This window comes from Ostrinia nubilalis, chromosome 9 (genome assembly GCF_963855985.1).
Source record: "Ostrinia nubilalis chromosome 9, ilOstNubi1.1, whole genome shotgun sequence".
Taxonomy (NCBI): Eukaryota; Metazoa; Arthropoda; class Insecta; order Lepidoptera; family Crambidae; genus Ostrinia; species Ostrinia nubilalis.
In genome coordinates this window covers 7,244,440-7,262,136 of record NC_087096.1, presented here as the reverse complement: position 1 = coordinate 7,262,136, position 17,697 = coordinate 7,244,440, and the positions used below count along the sequence as shown (strand labels likewise).

The 17,697-nt window shown below is 35.3% G+C and overlaps 1 protein-coding gene across 1 annotated transcript in view; it reads right to left on the bottom strand.

Moving 5' to 3' along the window:
• The window catches only part of LOC135074831 (uncharacterized), an 83,932-nt gene that overhangs the window by 58,146 nt on the left and 8,089 nt on the right, over positions 1–17,697 (bottom strand). The window contains exon 2 of the mRNA XM_063969213.1: positions 9,656–9,759. Coding sequence (XP_063825283.1) covers positions 9,656–9,759 — 104 coding nt within the window. The remainder of the gene's footprint in view (positions 1–9,655; positions 9,760–17,697) is intronic.

The window sequence follows — 17,697 nt, the reverse complement described above, 5'->3', positions numbered from 1 at the left end:
ACTGGAAATACATTATGTAACCACAAAACAAAGATAACAAATAACCCTCCTTCTGGCGCAGTCGGGTAACTACGAAAACACAGTAGTACTAAATCCGTATTACTCGTAATAAGTATATGTCACCGTAAAATTGTGAATTCCGTCAGATTATAATCTGACGTAGTTAAATTACAATCTAACCTAATTTACAACAATGTTAGTTTATAATTGTTTTTCTTCCAATTACTTATTGTAAAGAAAACGTAGTAACTTTTAAACTAAGAGGTATATCCTGATAAAATAAAAACAGTAATAATGCTAAATGATAAACGATACTAAAAAAAATACACAAAATACCCTGAAAATGCCAACAAATAATAAAAAATGATATTTTTTGACAAAAATCTGCTTTTAAATTCGTGTTTTTTTTTTGTTATTTGATAAATTTCTCCAAAAAATGCCCCTATAACAGGTAGTTTTTATTACTTTGTATTATTCTCTATCGTATTACCTTTGTAAAACCAAAAATCGCATGTCTCTATCCCTATCACAACGTTTGCAATGATCGTTTGAACTAAGCCTCTCCGGGCGCGCTATTCAACGCTTCGTTAACAACGAAACTAAAAATGGCTCTATATTTGTAACTAGCCGCCCGCGACTTCGTACGCGTGGATGCCGTTTTACCCCCATCATCTATCTTACGCGGTTTAGATTTTTTCCTACAAATGTTTTTTCCCGCTAACTCCCGTTCCCGTGGGAATTTTGCAATATCCTGTTGTAACTAAGCTTTAAGTTTGCTAAGGTACCTGCTGCATGCCAAATTTCAAGCGTCTAACTTAAGCGGTTTAGATTTTTCATACAAAGGGTTTTCCCGCTAATTCCCGTTACCGTGGGAATTTCGAGAATTACTTATTGTAACTAAGCTTTAAGTTTACTAAGGTACCTACATGCCAAATTTCAAGCGTCTAAAGCGGTTTAGATTTTTCATACAAAAGGATTTTCCCGCTAATTCCTGTTCCCGTGGGAATTCCTAAGTATACTATAACCTGCCCAGGAGTATGAAGAATAATTGTACCAAGTTTCGTTAAAATCCGTCTAGTAGTTTTTGTTTCTATAAGGAACATACAGACAGACAGACAGACACACAGACAGACAGACAGACAGACAGACAGACAGACAGACAAAAATTTTACTGATTGCATTTTTGGCATCAGTATCGATCACTAATCACCCCCTGATAGTTATTTTGAAAATATATTTCATGTACAGAATTGACCTCTCTACAGATTTATTATAAGTATAGATTTTGATAAAGACAAGTTAGATTTCAAATAAAAACAAAAGATTTCGAAGTAAAATAAGCATTTTAGTTAAATAAAAATTGTCCCTACCTGTAGCGGAGAATAATGTTGTGGCAGGCCTTTGTTCAAACGATCATAGCAAATGTTATGATAGGGATAGAGACATGCGATTTTTGGTTTTACAAAGGTAATACGATAGAGAATAATACAAAGTAATAAAAACTACCTGTTATAGGGACATTATTTTTTGGAGAAATTTAACAAATAACCAAAAAAACACGAATTAAAAAGCAGATTTTTTACAAAAAGTATCATTTTTTTATTATTTGTTGGCATTTTCAGTGTATTTTATGTATTTTTTTAGTATCGTCTGTTATTTAGCATTATTACTGTTTTTATTTTATCAGGATATACCTCTTAGTTTAAAAGTTATTACGTTTTCTTTACAATAAGTAATTGGAAGAAAAAAATTCTGTAAAAAATTTAAAAAAAAAATTGACTGTGACTTGCCGATATTCATGCAGGCGAAGCGGCGGGAAAATGCTAGTACTAAACTAATACTATCTAAATACTCAAAAACTCTTAGTATTATTTCGGTCCATCACTAGTGGATGATGCATGTTAAAGTTCACAGAGGAGGGCCCTGTAACGTCAATGAGGGCACTCCACGAGTAGAGAGGACACTCCAAGCCCCTCCACTGGCGCTGCAATCGCCCCTAGAGACACGGCAAACACTAAGCTGATTCAAAATGCTACATGAAGTTTAATATACTAAGCTGATTCAAAATTCTACATGAAGTTTAATATACTTATGACTACTTACATAAAATAAAGAAATTAAAATTGTATAAATGTGTTCATACTTCATAGGAGAAGAACTTAAACGCGGAAAATTGTATTCTTTAAATTAATTTTATTAAGTTAATGTCATAAAATGAAATTAACTTTTAACTCCAAAAACATATTACAGGTAGGTACTGTTCAACCAGCCTATCGTGCATTTGCTTGATAGGACAACTTAATCTGTTTCCTTGATGCTCACACAAACGCTTTGATTCCTACTTCTTTCCCCTTTTTATGTACGAGTATCAATGTGTTAGTCACCTCTAAACTTTTCGTGATTGGAAGCCGTATTTTTGAATCAATGTTCTTACTAATTACTCAAAAGTCTAGCTAGATCTACAGATCTATTTTATTGTCTACAAATTTTCCGTAACGAGAAAAGTTTTAATGTAAGTTCCAAAATAGCCCACTTAATTCAATACAGAAGTCTAATGTAAAAACTAGATAAAAATGTCTCAAGACTTTTACAACACTGAAGCACTTGGATAAAAGAACGCATTTCACCAAGGTTTTTGTGTTAAGAATATTTAATTTCGCTTCAGCTCTGTCCTCGAGAGATGGGAGGCATCTGCGAGCTTTTTCTGCGAGCTTTTTCTGCGAGCTTTCTCTGCGTTAAAATAGGACGAGCCGGATTACCAAGCTTCCAGCTAAAAGCCCTAACAGAATTAACATGAGTTGATGCAGGCATTTGTGCTTTTGCATGACGCACGTATACTAATTGCTGTTTGCATTTGCATTTTGTGTCATTACATTTTTGCTTGAAAATAATGTAAAAAATCGGATTTTGTGGAATCCGTCACAGTAATGCATTCGGAATTCTCATTACCAAAATTACTGTAGCTATTTTGTTTCATTATTATAACAAAAATTTGACAAAATCACAATTCTTGCAACTAATTTGTTTTTCCCTTCATATTTAGCGGTTTAAGCTGTGCGTTAATCCATCAGTCAGTCAGGATAAAGCCTTTGGATAAGAAAGTCAACTTGAGACATCAAGCAACAGTGCCTAACAATATAAAAAGCATTTTAACCTCGTCGGTACGTCAAGTGTCTTCTTCCAATCGATTGTACCTCCTCACAAAATGCCAAGATACTGTTTATCCATTTGTGCACAACCGTTACATGTCCCAAAACATAGGACAATGTTGGTAAGTAGGTAAGTGGCAATAATGAACGAAATGTTGATTGTAACGACTCGCTGGCAGAGCGCCAAGCGAGGGCGGGTTGATACCAAATATTTAAAGCCTTTCATTATTATACTGGATTTAACCTAAACGACGCTGAAAAGATTTATATGCGCTATCTTGTCTACGAACAAACGTTTGTCTAGATAAATGTTTGTTTTAACAACCATAGATTATATTATATTGTAGTTAAATGGTGCTCTAAAGCTAAGGATTTAATTGGTTAATTTGAAAGAAAACCTTACAATCTAAAAAAGGAAATCTTTTGGAAAAATACCTAAATTATCATTTAGGGAACTCTATAAAACATTTTCAGTAAGTATTATTATTTGGGTCTTAATGGTGATTAAAACGAAAGCCTCATTAGGAAAACAATATTACTACTAAGTACCGTAAGGAGATACTTAAGAGAATCCTGAACAATTTATACCTACCTATTAACTATGTAGAGATAACTAACGTAGTCTTTTACCGTAGCTCGTAGCGCAATGTAAGCTACGAATCTACGCCCGCGCACTACGAATATAGTCTACGATTGTATAGAAATACTCAAAGCTTTATGGTTTTTTTGATACTATTTCTCGAAAAAACTACGGAAAGGATTTTGATGAAACAATACATACATTGTTTGTACATGACCTTTGATTTTTTGTTTTTAATCTAAAAACAGAAAAAGAAAAACTTTATTTTGTTACAACATAGGTATAAATAGCTTCCACGCCCTTACCCTTTTTAACAATTACGGAAGTTTACAAACTTGACCCAATCAAATGTAAATAATTAGTTCAACAGCTAACTCAAATTAGTAGCTCCACTCATTCCACAACTTGTAGACAAACACGCATATACACGTGCGCAAACTGGGTCAAAATACCAAGGGCGTGAACACACGCACTGAATAACTAACTAATTGCTTTTGATTTATGAAAAACAGTATTTAAACGTAACAGACAATCAACGAAAATGAGTTATGTAATTGAATTATCGTGTAATAATAACGAATGATCTAACGTAGCGTGTATTGTAAAAGCTAACAAATACTCGCATTTGGTCTAGTTAATCTAAATGTAGGTGTATATTAATGCTGTCATTTTAGGCATCTAAAACAGTAACTGAATTATATTTTTAGAAAAATTGAATTATTTTTTTCTGCCATACGACGACGCACCGTGATCTCGATTATTCGTAGTCATAAAAGACCATCTTACTAATAAAAGTTACACAGTTGTTAAACACTGTTTTAAAGTGATGTTTCCATTTTAAACGTCACTTTAAAATACTGTTCATCACTTTAAAACAAGGGGCTGAGTGTTTTAGTATCTGACTTAAACTTCTATGAGTTAAAGTTATTAATTACTATTTTAGCACACCTTTCCTTCTATAAATTAACTAGCTCTCTCATAATCTGGGGGCACGGCAGTGCCCCCACCAAGTCGAGCAAAAAAGCGGCACGGCCGTACCATCCTTTTCTCGAAGCAATTCAGGCCATTTTCGACCGCCTGTAACTTCGTTGTGGATAAAACTAGAAGGCTGAATTTTCATTAGCTATGCAGGCATTGTAAAGACACGGTATATTTAAAATTTCATTCAATTTGAACCAGTAGTTTAAGAATTATAACGGGTCAAAGTTACTTAATTTTGTCACTCACTGACTCACTGACTGACTCACCGATCATCAAAATTCTAAGGCACTTCTAGCAGACCTAGAAGCACAGAATAATAATAAGTACTACGTACAGAAGTTTTACTTCGCGAAGGTATTTAAAAAAATGTATGCTCAATGTCATTAACAATATGGTGTAATTTAGCTTGTCTCAAGAGTCAAGCAAGTTTGTCAAAAGTTTTGTTGACAAACGTCAGTGATCGGTACTGCGCCGAAGCTATAGGGCTGACTTCGGTAAAATGATGTGACGTGAGGTGCCAAACTGCAGAAAATGGCGGAGGAAATACATGATTTAGCATGAATTATCATGAATAATATTAACTACTTATTTACCTCTCAGTGTCTTCAGGCAACTTAAAAAAGTACATTCTGTGTTTTTATTATTATTTAGGCAGTTAAATACTGCACAGTATTTAGTACACCATTTTCTTTATTTTTTCCATCATACACAAGAATACGCGTGCGTGAGTCAAAGTTCGCTCGTATGTGAGGCCTTGTCGAATAGTACTCCTGTAGGGGGCAACCGTGCGTGTTTTGTTTTCGATGTAAACTCGCGGAGATGAACAGGCCTGCTAGAAGCTTCAAATTTGGAATATAAGTAGTGTTTGGTGTATGAATCAAGGAAAAACTAAAATATTTGGGGGCACGGTAGTGCAACCGCCAAGTCGAGTAAAATTTTTCAATTTCGGTCCAGTTTTCTAGATACATAACTGCTGTCTACAAAATACAAAAAGAAATGAGATCCCATCAAAAACAATACTTGTCAAAAAAACCAAGTCTCGCAACTCAGTTGTTCTACGGTAAAAAGTTGTGAGATCCATGTAATACCAAGTCCAAGCCAGGAAATCTTTGACGTTTTACATAAATATATTGACTTGGCCATCGCATGAAAACACGTGTAAATTAAATTATTTAGTGCGATGGCCAAGTCAATAATTTATGTAAAACGTTAAAGATTTCCTGGCCTGGACTTGGTATTATATGGATCTCACAACTTTTTACCGTAGAACAACTGAGTTGCGAGACTTGGTTTTTTTGACAAGTATTGTTTTTGATGGGTAAATTATTATTTGCCTATTAAGCATTCTTTATCGATTGTTGTGGTCAACACCTTGGTAACCATATTAAAAATTATCTTAATTTTATTAACACTCAAAAGCACCCAAATTGCACGTAATAACTTACGACTATTATCGCTATTTTTAATTACCTCAGTCCGTAATCCGACCCAATAGGCCCGTTTATTTCCCTTCACAGTAATTAACGCAAAGTGAACGAACGCAACGTAAATGTTCTTGTAATTGTAGCGCTTTTATGTATTAAATAATATACTATGTCCCAGAAAATAGTAGAAGATAAGTACAAATATTGCATTAAAGAACTATGACTATATTAAATCATCTTTAGTACATTCTAGATACTCGTACAAGTTTAAGATTCGAGAGGCTTTTATACGATTCTTAACCTTGGCACTTGGCAGACTGGCAACGATTCCGACTTTATTAATCATGGGATAAATATTTAAATAATGTTATTATTTTTCTACTTTTAGCGATATTTTTTGAGTCGGTTTTTCGTCTATAAATCTGCACAAATAATATCAGTGCTATCACAAATGTTTTAAATGATTCATGGTAAGTTATTGACTATAATGATTACGAGCCATTTTCGAAAGCACATTAAATAAAAAGCTCGCCCAAAACAAATATGATGATAACGTTAATCCTATGATGAGTAACAACTAACAAAAGTACGTTAGTCGCTTACGTTATGTTATTCCTTTATTTAAAGTCAAAGCAAAAACCAATAAAAGTGTAGGTATTGTGTGAAAGGGATCACTATTCACTCTTTAAAGTTTATTTTGACATTAAATACTTAGTTCGTGTAGAGTTTAGGAAAATTTCTTTCAAGAACTGACTTTATTGAAAAGTACCTATCAAATTGTCATTATAATGCTGTTAACCGACAGAAACTTGGGCCGGGATCCTAATAATAACATGTGACATGTTAGAAAGACGACTTCGTAAAAGCACGATGGATCCATACTGTCATACTAATATTATAGGTATAAAAGCGAGAGTGACTGTTTGTCTATCACTTTTTCATTGCTATTAACCACTAAACTTAATTACATGTTTAGTATTAGTATGAGATAAAAGGGAAAACATAAAATAGTTTTTATCCCGGTTTCAGAAAGGGAGAGACGCGCGCGAAAGTCTTTCAGTGAAAAACCTACTATCACGCGGGTAAAGCCGCGGCCAAAAGCTGTAAGTAAATCATATTAACTATCAAGTAATAATAAAGTTAGTCATATAGATAATAATATTGGACTCACATCCTAATACTATTACCCCTGTCAGTTGTCAGTACAACAAACTAACTTTTGCTGGCAGTTCCAAAGTCAGACCACTAGTTTATAAGTATTAGATATAAAAGTTTTTATTAGAACCACGAAGGGCTGTAACACGATCCTCTCACGTTGCCCAAATCGACTCTCATTAGCTGACGTATGACACCGAAGAACTTTCCATCCTAATAGTATTTTAATGTTCACAAAAACACTAAAACCACTTTTTATGTAGCGAACCCATTACAGTCCTCTCAACTTAAGCTGAGAATTGCATTTGTGTGAGTGCACACCGATAGTGTAGAATGGCAATCGGCTTGAGGCGCGGCGCGTCCCGCGCATGGTTTAAACCGGTTTATACTAGTTTATAGCAAGCGGCCTGAGGTGCGGCGCGTCCGCCACGCGTCACTTCCCTGCCGCTCACATACTTCATTTCACCCCCGGTACTGGTAGCAGATAGACGTGTAATTTTATGTAATTGTGTTCAAAATATTAGTGAAATGGCTCCTACTGTAAGTGAATTTCCTGTACGAAAACCAAGTACCAAACACAAGAACAACCAAACCCTGTAGGCAAGTGAAAGAAATTGTATGCTAATTGAATACGTATTTTAAAGGTGTGAACGAAAAGTTTTTAGTCTGTTTTTATTTTGTAATTTTATAAATTTGTTTGTCTTTTTGTTGTATTTTGTAAGGCTGGCTGGACGCCCTCTCTATAAACGGTGCTCGCAGAATATCAGCGTCGAGGTACTTCGTGCCTTGGAAATTGGCTTAAGCTAAGCGAGGAACTGTTTTTATTTATTTATTTATTTAAAAGGATGTGTCAAGTGTCGTTATACCGGCCCAATTGGTAGCTAGTGTTTTATGGAGTTCCTTTTAATAAAACATTAATTTTATTTGTATGTGTTTTACTAACTGTACTTTTGGCGATCACTCACACAAATGCAATTCTCAGCTTAAGTTGATAGGACTGTACGCTTTAAGTTTGAAATACTTTCATGGCCGGGTATTTCTCAGATGTTCGTAATAAATCATGCATTTCTTAAAAAATGGTATTAACGTTTAAAAATCCGATAAGCAGCTTTTGCCTGTGCGCCATGGTAAGTATTAGATTATTTTTGAGGCAAAAGATTGTTTATGTCCATGGTCGTGGTCCCATACATACTTAATTAATAAATATTGGGTTTGGTTTAGGCGTGAACACATAAAAGTCAGACAAATGGTTATATCAGTCTGGTCTATACATAATAAATAATAACCTGACCTGATCTTCTATTATACCCCCGCCGCGACATTTCGATCAGTGGCACAAATATTGTAGATATTCATCAGCTTTCATCAAGCCAAGAACATAACCGCGAAAATGAGAATGGTGTTAACACCTATTATGGCGAAAGTACTTCAGCATAAGCTTGTAATATTCTCCCATTCTTAAGACTGCGTCGCGGGAAAACTGCAAATTGCGATAGCAATGCATGTTTTTCCCATTACTCTGTCGAGGAGATAATTCTCATTTCATTTTCCGCGGCCGTTAGAGCACGTTCCGCGGAGGCTAATATGCAATTCGAGATAAAAGGGCCAGCGTTAATACTTTTAACATCAGCAATTTATTCTCGTATATTCACCCTTTAACCAGTATAGGGTAAAATATGCTTCATTGAAATTCAGTTTTGAACCCCATTTCGTTTAAGTTCAAAATATGATGGCAAAGTGTAACTAACAACAAGGAAATGGTTATTACTTTCCGTGTACCTTCACAAGTCAAAGAAGCGAACTTTATCACAATATGTGTATGTAACGTTGACAGACTATCATTATGTCCATTACTCATAGTAGTCTGCCATATACGAGTAAAGGCACTCATAGATATTTTTACATACACCTAAACTACATAAATCTACAACTGGAACATTTTACGAATGCAAGAATTGCTTTGTTAACTCATCTTCAAAACATTATCTAAGCGTTCCGCCGGCAGACTACAGATTTTTTATCGTTATATGAACAGTATGGAAGTATGCAGCATTACACCGACCAAACTATAGACCAAAAAAAGTCTACGGGGAGTCTTAGGCTGGGTTGCACCATCTTACTTTAACTTTGACAAAAGTCAAAAATCTGTCAAACTCCAAACAAAAAACACGGGTTATCGTTAAAGTTACCGTCAAAATTAGGTGGGTGCAATTTAGCCTTAGTCTATTTTGGCCCCTAGCAGCGCTTCAAACCAACACTCGGTTTATCAATTTATCCTGAAAATCCATGCTGAATCAAATTGAAACTGTACGTTTCCCAAAATCTCCGGTCGCCGAAAATAGTATTACAGTGCAAAGTCCACTTACCTAGTACCCGCAACAGGCTGCCAAACCGCGTCGAGAGGCGCGTGGGCCGGTGGGGGGGGCTCACCCCCCTCCCCGTTGCCGGTCTCGGTCCTCCCCTCCCAGGCCTGTAAAGAAGTAATTACTGTAAATAATTGAAAGCAAACACCAAAAAATCAGGTGAAGATTATCAATTTTGACGGAATACCGGCTAACCGGCACTTCGTTTGTGTACAGTCGATAGCACATTAAACTTTATTGTATTCTGTGACTTTACTCGTATGTTTTTGTTCCAAAATAGTATATTATTACTTACAACTATAAAGATAACAGTGTGTAAATTGATGTATTGTTGTTTGTACTATTATAAACTAGCTTTTGCCCGCGGCTTCACCCGCGTGAAATTTAGTTTGTCACAATCGATCGTCATAAATTATAGCCTATATGTTATTCTGGGTTATAAACAATAATACTGTAAAGTTTCATTAATATCCGTTCAGTAGTTTTTGCATGAAAGAGTAACAAACATCGAGACATCCATACAAACTTTCGCATTTATAATATTAGTAGGATAGGACAGGATAGGATGGCAAAACATTACGCTTTAATATGCCATTGGTTAATAACAGTAACCGGAGGTACATTTGTACAAAATTCAACACCATACATACTAGCTAGCTCACTGTCTACATAAGGCATTAGGCTTATTAGCGCCTCGTACCTTTTTCAATGAGATCGTTCACCTCCACCTTACATCTGTGCCGTCGTAACACGATATCATAAAACCTCATTTGACATAACAGTTATTACTGGAGTTATTCTATTCTAAATTACATTAAAAGTCATACAAAGGATTTGATTAGTTTTACCTGTCCCCTTACCCTGTACCTTTTACCTGTCTCTGTAACCCTTTGGAGAGAACAGGACCCACCCACTAAAGTTATATGTCGGCCGTTTGGTGTAGTGGTTCGAAGCGGACTACTATTCCGGAGGTAGCGGGTTCGATTCCCGCACAGTACAAACATTTGTGTGCATGAACATATTTGTTTGTATTGGACTGGGTGTTTTCTATGTATAATATGTATGTATTTACAAAAAAAAAATTTAAGTATGTTTATATCCGTTGTCTAGTACCCATAGTACAAGCTTTGCTTAGTTTGGGACTAGAAGCGCAGTGTAAATTGTCCAAGGATATTTATATTTATTTATATTTATATATTTATTGGGGCATAATTATGTAGATAGAGTAGGACCGTCTTGATATAATTTGATTTTAGCAGTCTGGTGATTGACACAGAAATCAGCGCAGTAGGAAAATACTTTCATGAACTTTTTTTAAACAATTTAGGTAGGTAATACCTTTTACCAACTTAATTCACTTCTGTATCTACGAAACACCGTTTTAATGTACCTACTATTCAGTGCTCTATAACATTTCAACCTATGTTTACATCGTCGTTGAAGTTATAGAAACGAAGCCTTGGCAACATTACCGCTTGCCAAAAACAAAGCAATTACCGCGTCAGGCAGCTGTTCCCGAAGGCTTGTAACTTTGAGCTACGGGCGTAGCATTTTATGTGGTACCGTTTATTATTCACCTTTAAATATTCTATTTCTTATACTTTGGGGAATAAAGATCTAGTTGTAATAGAGTGCCTGTTATTAATATTAAAAGAAGTTGTATTACGGTACAGTCTATTAAATATTAAAGAAAATGAAAACTACAATAAGAGAACTGAGAGTTACGTTTAAATGAGCAATTATTTTTATTTGTCTACGTAGATGATTTGAGCAATTTCTTCTAAATGGTTTCTATCTAATAAAGATAGAAATAATTCCCGAATTCTTACAACCCCAATGCAAACGAGTGTGTAGAATCGAGGAAAAATTATTTTTCCCAATATCACCGAAAGATCAATATTTGAAAACCCTAACTTAAATCCTCATCAACCTATCACCATAAGTATCTAGCAGATGTCTACGTATATTTATTTGGCTTATTTATACGCTGCCAAAAACAGAGCCCTCATGTCGAGACTGAAGAGTCGGCCGTTGTTAAAGGCTCGTAACTTTGAACAACGAAGGGTATAACTCGCACAAATTACTGAAAGAGTTATAATTAGAATGCTGCAAAGTGAGATCGGCCGTCTCACGCAGTAGGTCAAAAACAGTCACGCTAGTAACTCAAATGGGGCACGTAAGATGACGAACGAAGTAGGTCAAGCAGTTGTAGAGAAAAAAGTTTTTCACGGAAACGAATAAGAAGTTTTTTTTTTCATAAATACTACAGTCCTGTCGATGGCCAGTCCGAAATGTTCACAAGAAGATTAGGATTTAAAAATATACCAGTAAATTGATTCAATCGATAATATTAATGCCCACACGGTGAGATGAGCAGAACGTGGGTTGAATTTTGACTAACTCTATTTAAGGCTTTCATTTGAATCGGTAACATAGAAATACAGTGTGAGTCACGTTAAAGTGTACATATGAAAATATGTGAAACTAGACCTATTTTTATCGACAAAAAAGAGGTCAAAAATTTTTTGAGATTTTTTTTTAATTTTTTATAGAATTTTTTTTCTTCCTATTACTTCTCGTAAAGAAAACGTAATAACTTTTAAACTAAGAGGTATATCCTGATAAAATAAAAACATTAATAATGCTAAATAACAGGCGATACTAAAAAAATACATAAAATACCAAGAAAATGCCAACAAATAATAAAAAATGATACTTTTTGAAAAAAATCTGCTTAAAAATTCGTATTTTTTTTGGTTATTTGATAAATTTCTCAAAAAAATGCCCCTATAATAGGTGGTTTTTATTACTTTGTATTATTCTCTATCGTATTATCTTTGTAAAACCAAAAATCGCATGTCTCTATCCCTATCACAACATTTGCTATGATCGTTTGAACAAAGGCCTGCCACAACATTATTCTCCGCTACAGGTAGAGACAATTTTAATCTATACTTATAATAAATCTGTAGAGAGGTCAATTCTGTACATGAAATATATTTTCAAAATAACTATCAGGGGGTGATTAGTGATCGATACTGATGTCAAAAATGCAATCAGTAAAATTTTTGTCTGTCTGTCTGTCTGTCTGTCTGTCTGTCTGTCTGTATGTTCCTTATAGAAACAAAAACTACTCGACGGATTTTAACGAAACTTGGTACAATTATTCTTCATACTCCTGGGCAGGTTATAGGATACTTAGGAATTCCCACGGGAACGGGCATTAGCGGGAAAATCCTTTTGTATGAAAAATCTAAACCGCTTAAGTTAGACGCTTGAAATTTGGCAAGCAGGTACCTTAGTAAACTTAAAGCTTAGATACAACAGGATATTGCGAAATTCCAACGGGAACGGGAGTTAGCGGGAAAAAACATTTGTATGAAAAAATCTAAACCGCGTAAGATAGATGAAGGGGGTAAAACGGGATCCACGCGTACGAAGTCGCGGGCGGCCGCTAGTTTTAACTAAAATGCTTATTTTACTTCGAAATCTTTGGTTTTTATTTGAAATCTAACTTATCTTTATCAAAATTACAAATCTAGAGCCATTTTCAGTTTCGTTGTTAACGAAGCGTTGAATGGCGCGCCCGGAGAGGCTTAGTTCAAACGATCATTGCAAACGTTGTGATAGGGATAGAGACATGCGATTTTTGGTTTTACGAAGGTAATACGATAGAGAATAACATAAAGTAATAAAAACCACCGGTTATAGGGGCATTTTTTGGAGAATCAAATAACCAAAAAAACACGAATTATTAAGCAGATTTTTTTCAATAAGTATCATTTTTTATTATTTGTTGGCCTTTTTTGTGTATTTTATGTATTTTTTTAGTATCGCCTGTTATTTAGCATTATTACTGTTTTTACTTTATCAGGATATACCGCTTGGTTTAAAAGTTATTACGTTTTCTTTACATTAAGTAATTGGAAGAAAAAAAATTCTATAAAAAAATTAAAAAATCTCAAAAAATTTTTGACCTCTTTTTTGTCGATAAAAATAGGTCCTGTTTCATCTATTTTCATAATAATATGTACACTTTAACGTGACTCACACTGTATATGCAATTATGAATGACATGCACATTGCACACACATCAATAAAACTTTATTAGAAACTAAATTTTGAATTATGATATACACACATCAATAAAACTTTATTAGAACCTAAATTTTGAATTAATTTTGTCCACCCACAAGGTGGACCGACGACATCATAAAGGTAGCAGGAAGGCGTTGGACCACAGAACACATGGTGGACGGAGGCCGCTACCAACCGGGCAGCATGGAAAGCATTGGGGGAGGCCTATGTTCAGCAGTGGACGTCCTATGGCTGAGATGATGATCATGGTGATGATAAAATTTTGAATGTAATAAAAACGAATGCTCGTGCTCATTACAAAACATTTGCCTTCAACAGGATTCAAACCACCAACAGTGTGTAAACCGGGAAACGAAGCTAGCTTAATATAGGGCTGATTGCTGCACGAATTTAAATTCATTTATCTCCGAGCTCTCATTAGAATGCGGGAATTTAATACGTAAAATATGTTGATACACTCACAAAGAACATACACCAGCACAAAAGCCTACATGTTTGTTGCAAATTCGCTCTTATCACAACTGCATTGGCTGCCACATTGTTTTCACTTGATGTGCCGTATACAGTCAACGGCAAATAGTCCGTGACACCCAGTAGTCAAAAAGGTTGCAACACGTCTTTGTTACAATTGGAATAGGGTTGTGTTGTCAACTTTTTGACCACTTTGGGTGTTACGAACTATTTGACACTGACTGTACATAAATGCTTTATGCCGACACTCGGCACGCAGTGACGCAATCAATAGCCGAGGGTCTGTGAAACCCACAAAGGGTAGCGAAATTACTCGTATTTTATTTAAAATAGTAAATGATTTTCCATGAAATATAAATGTGTTTATATGGGTGTTTTTAATATAGTGCGGATTTCATCACGGACGCGGTATTGCCCCGCACGCGTGACACCCGCAAGTGTCCTTTTCATACCAGTAATTGTACTGCGTGGAATAAGCACGCGGGACAATAAATCTATACTTTGTATCAGGGTGAGAGGGTTCATTGTCCCAAGGAAACTCCACGAGCCTCGTCAAATTAGAGACAATAAAGCAGTTGACGTATTGCCAAATGAAAGAAAGTCAACGAACTTATATTTCATTATAACATTATACAGAAATAATAATATTTTGTCTATTTATTTGTCATTAGGTACCCTGCCTAGTCAATGTCTAGTGAAAAGTTAAAATAACTTGATGAATTCAAGTTAACGAACGAAAAATATCTAGCTAGGACTCTAGGTGCTCTGAAGTGAAAAAAGATTTTTTTCTGAGTTCCAAAGCGCGAAAATTGTTGAGCAATCAAATAACTAATCTTCTTCATTAATTTTCATACTCACATTAAATATAAAATTAATATATTATTATTTCATTAATCGCTTTCACTAAACGGTCACAATAGCTATACACTATACACATTCGAATACGACACGCTCTATGCACAAACAATCGATATAATAACTTAATAACTCAATTTAAATGATGGAAAAATTAAGTTAATCACTTTGTCCTTGCAGTTAAATACTTTATTACTTTTAATCGGTTACGGTGAAAGGGACATGCTATAAAATCAATGACTGACCCTCTTTGAAGCAGGAAATGCAATTATGACTGGCCAAACATGGTGCAGGCATAGGGTTGCCAGGTCCAAAAACACAAAAGCCGGACTCTGTGCTTGATTTGGCCGGACATTTTACCCTAAAAGCCGTACATGTGACCGGAGGGGGGGTATTTGTGTCATAGCTCACGAGTGAGTACCATCGTCGGTGCGCTTCATATTATTCTGTGGCTCGACTTTCGCCTGGCGCGGCAGCCAAATAAAAAGCCTAATAAAAGCCGGACAGGCCGGACAAGACCGTAAAAAGCCAAACATCATGTCCGGCTAAAGCCGGACACCTGGCAACCCTATCAGGCACCCACACATCACACAAAACTATGTAGATTTTATGTAGACGCAATACGTGTTAGTTTGCTACAATATAAACTGGTCGTATGCGGTCGACTGTACAAATACAACGTCGTCAATACAGGGGGTAGTAGGCAAAGTGCCTCGTCACAGTCGTGATGGCAAAGTTTATTGTTGCACGATAGTTCCGAAGTTTCATGTGTTTTGGAACTTGTCACTACATAACCCCCTTAATAGAGTAATATTCGTCGTTGGGATACTTGTGGTGGAAAATTTAGAGCCAACATTTGATTTATGTTTACCAAATCTGAATACATTTCAGGAATACCTAAAAACAGAATTGAAACACGCGCTGTTGAAATAATACATTAATACAATGTATCGGATTATGAGCTTTCATAGAATTGAGTAAGCTTTTTTAAAGCTATTTTAGAATTCCTGAAAGGAAAATAAAGGATAATTCTGAGAAAAAGCAACAATAGTGCAAAGTAAAACATTTATACTAGAAAATATAATTATGAGCAGTTTAACATTTCACTTTTGTTTACTAACTTTTAATACCCATCTTCGCAAGGAAAGTTAGACAGTTACATCTGTCTTCCAAGTCAATGATTATCAAAATTGCAGTGCCCCATCACAACTTAGGACATTTTAGAACATTCCACGAGAAATAGAAAACTTTATGCACATTCCATGCATTTTCCAAGTTTTAGGTTTGAAACAATGAAACAAACAATGTGCCGAGCGTTTGGTAGAGCTCGCGGACGTCTAAATGGCTGGTTTTACTTTGTCGTTATTCCTAACTGCGGGGGCACACAGGCTCACATCCTAGTGTTAGGGTGGGAATACACATGGTGAAAAAATAGATTCATCATGAAAATATGTTAAAAATGATATAGTATGGCATATATAATAGTGTATGTAACTTGCTTGTTACTTGTAAGTTTGCGGTAGAAAATTACACGTTGACTATATTATTTATTGATATAAAACAACTCTATTTTAACTAACTAAAATAGAAAGACACGGGTATTAACGCGACATTTATGACTGAGTTACATAACGTCAAGCCACACAGTACATAATGTAACTCAGTCTTAAATATCGCGTTAAGACCCGTGTCTTTCTACTTATTTTAATTAAAATAGAACGCGAAAATTTTAAATCTTATTTTAAACTCTATTTTAATATCTTTCTGTAACATTTTCCTCATAATGTCTCTTAAAGAGGGTGAAATAACAAATCATTTCTGCAATAAGGGTTCCAAAAATAGACCGTAATATGCCGCGAGCAAAAGCTAATATTTAATAATAAACTAATTACCCCTAATCAACAACCGCGCCTTTGTCAATATATTTAGTAGAACCGTCACTAAATTAAACCAAAAAATACAGTATGCTAATAATATTAAAGCACAAAGCCCTCTTTTGGGGATGAGCAGTTCCTTTCATAGGTAAATTAACCGAAGATTGCATGCAATGTAATTTAATGGCACAATGGCAGGCAGCCATTGACAAAGCCGCAATATCTACGTGGGTAGACGCGCCACTCGCAGCCTTCGCCGCCTACTCGCAGATTGCAAGCCAAAATGCGTTAGTTCGCGCCAATAGGAAATGGTGATTATTTAAACAAATGAAGCATATTTCTAATGATCGATTCTTTAGAGGCGTCTCTTGGCGCGAACTGAAAATCTAAATGACCCAAAAACCCAAGAAGGAGGGCTATGAAAATAGATGGTAATTTTAATTAATAATGTTAATTTTGGGGGTCATATAAAATAACAACAAGAAAAAGCGAAAGGACATTTAATTTACAGTTTCAGATTTGGCTAAACCGCATACTGCAATTTGAAAGGTTCACTAGTATGTCAGAAGTTATTAATGAAAAGTCTGAAATCAGAAAATTTTGTCGTTTAATAAGATTTATCTTGTGTGTTCCAGCCTTATCGCTAACAGACTCAGCCTTGTTTCATCCCTTTTGATAGAAAGCCTGTGCGGCTGGAATTTTTATCCGGCGGTACTTTTCAGAGCATGACGTTGAGCCTAACGATTT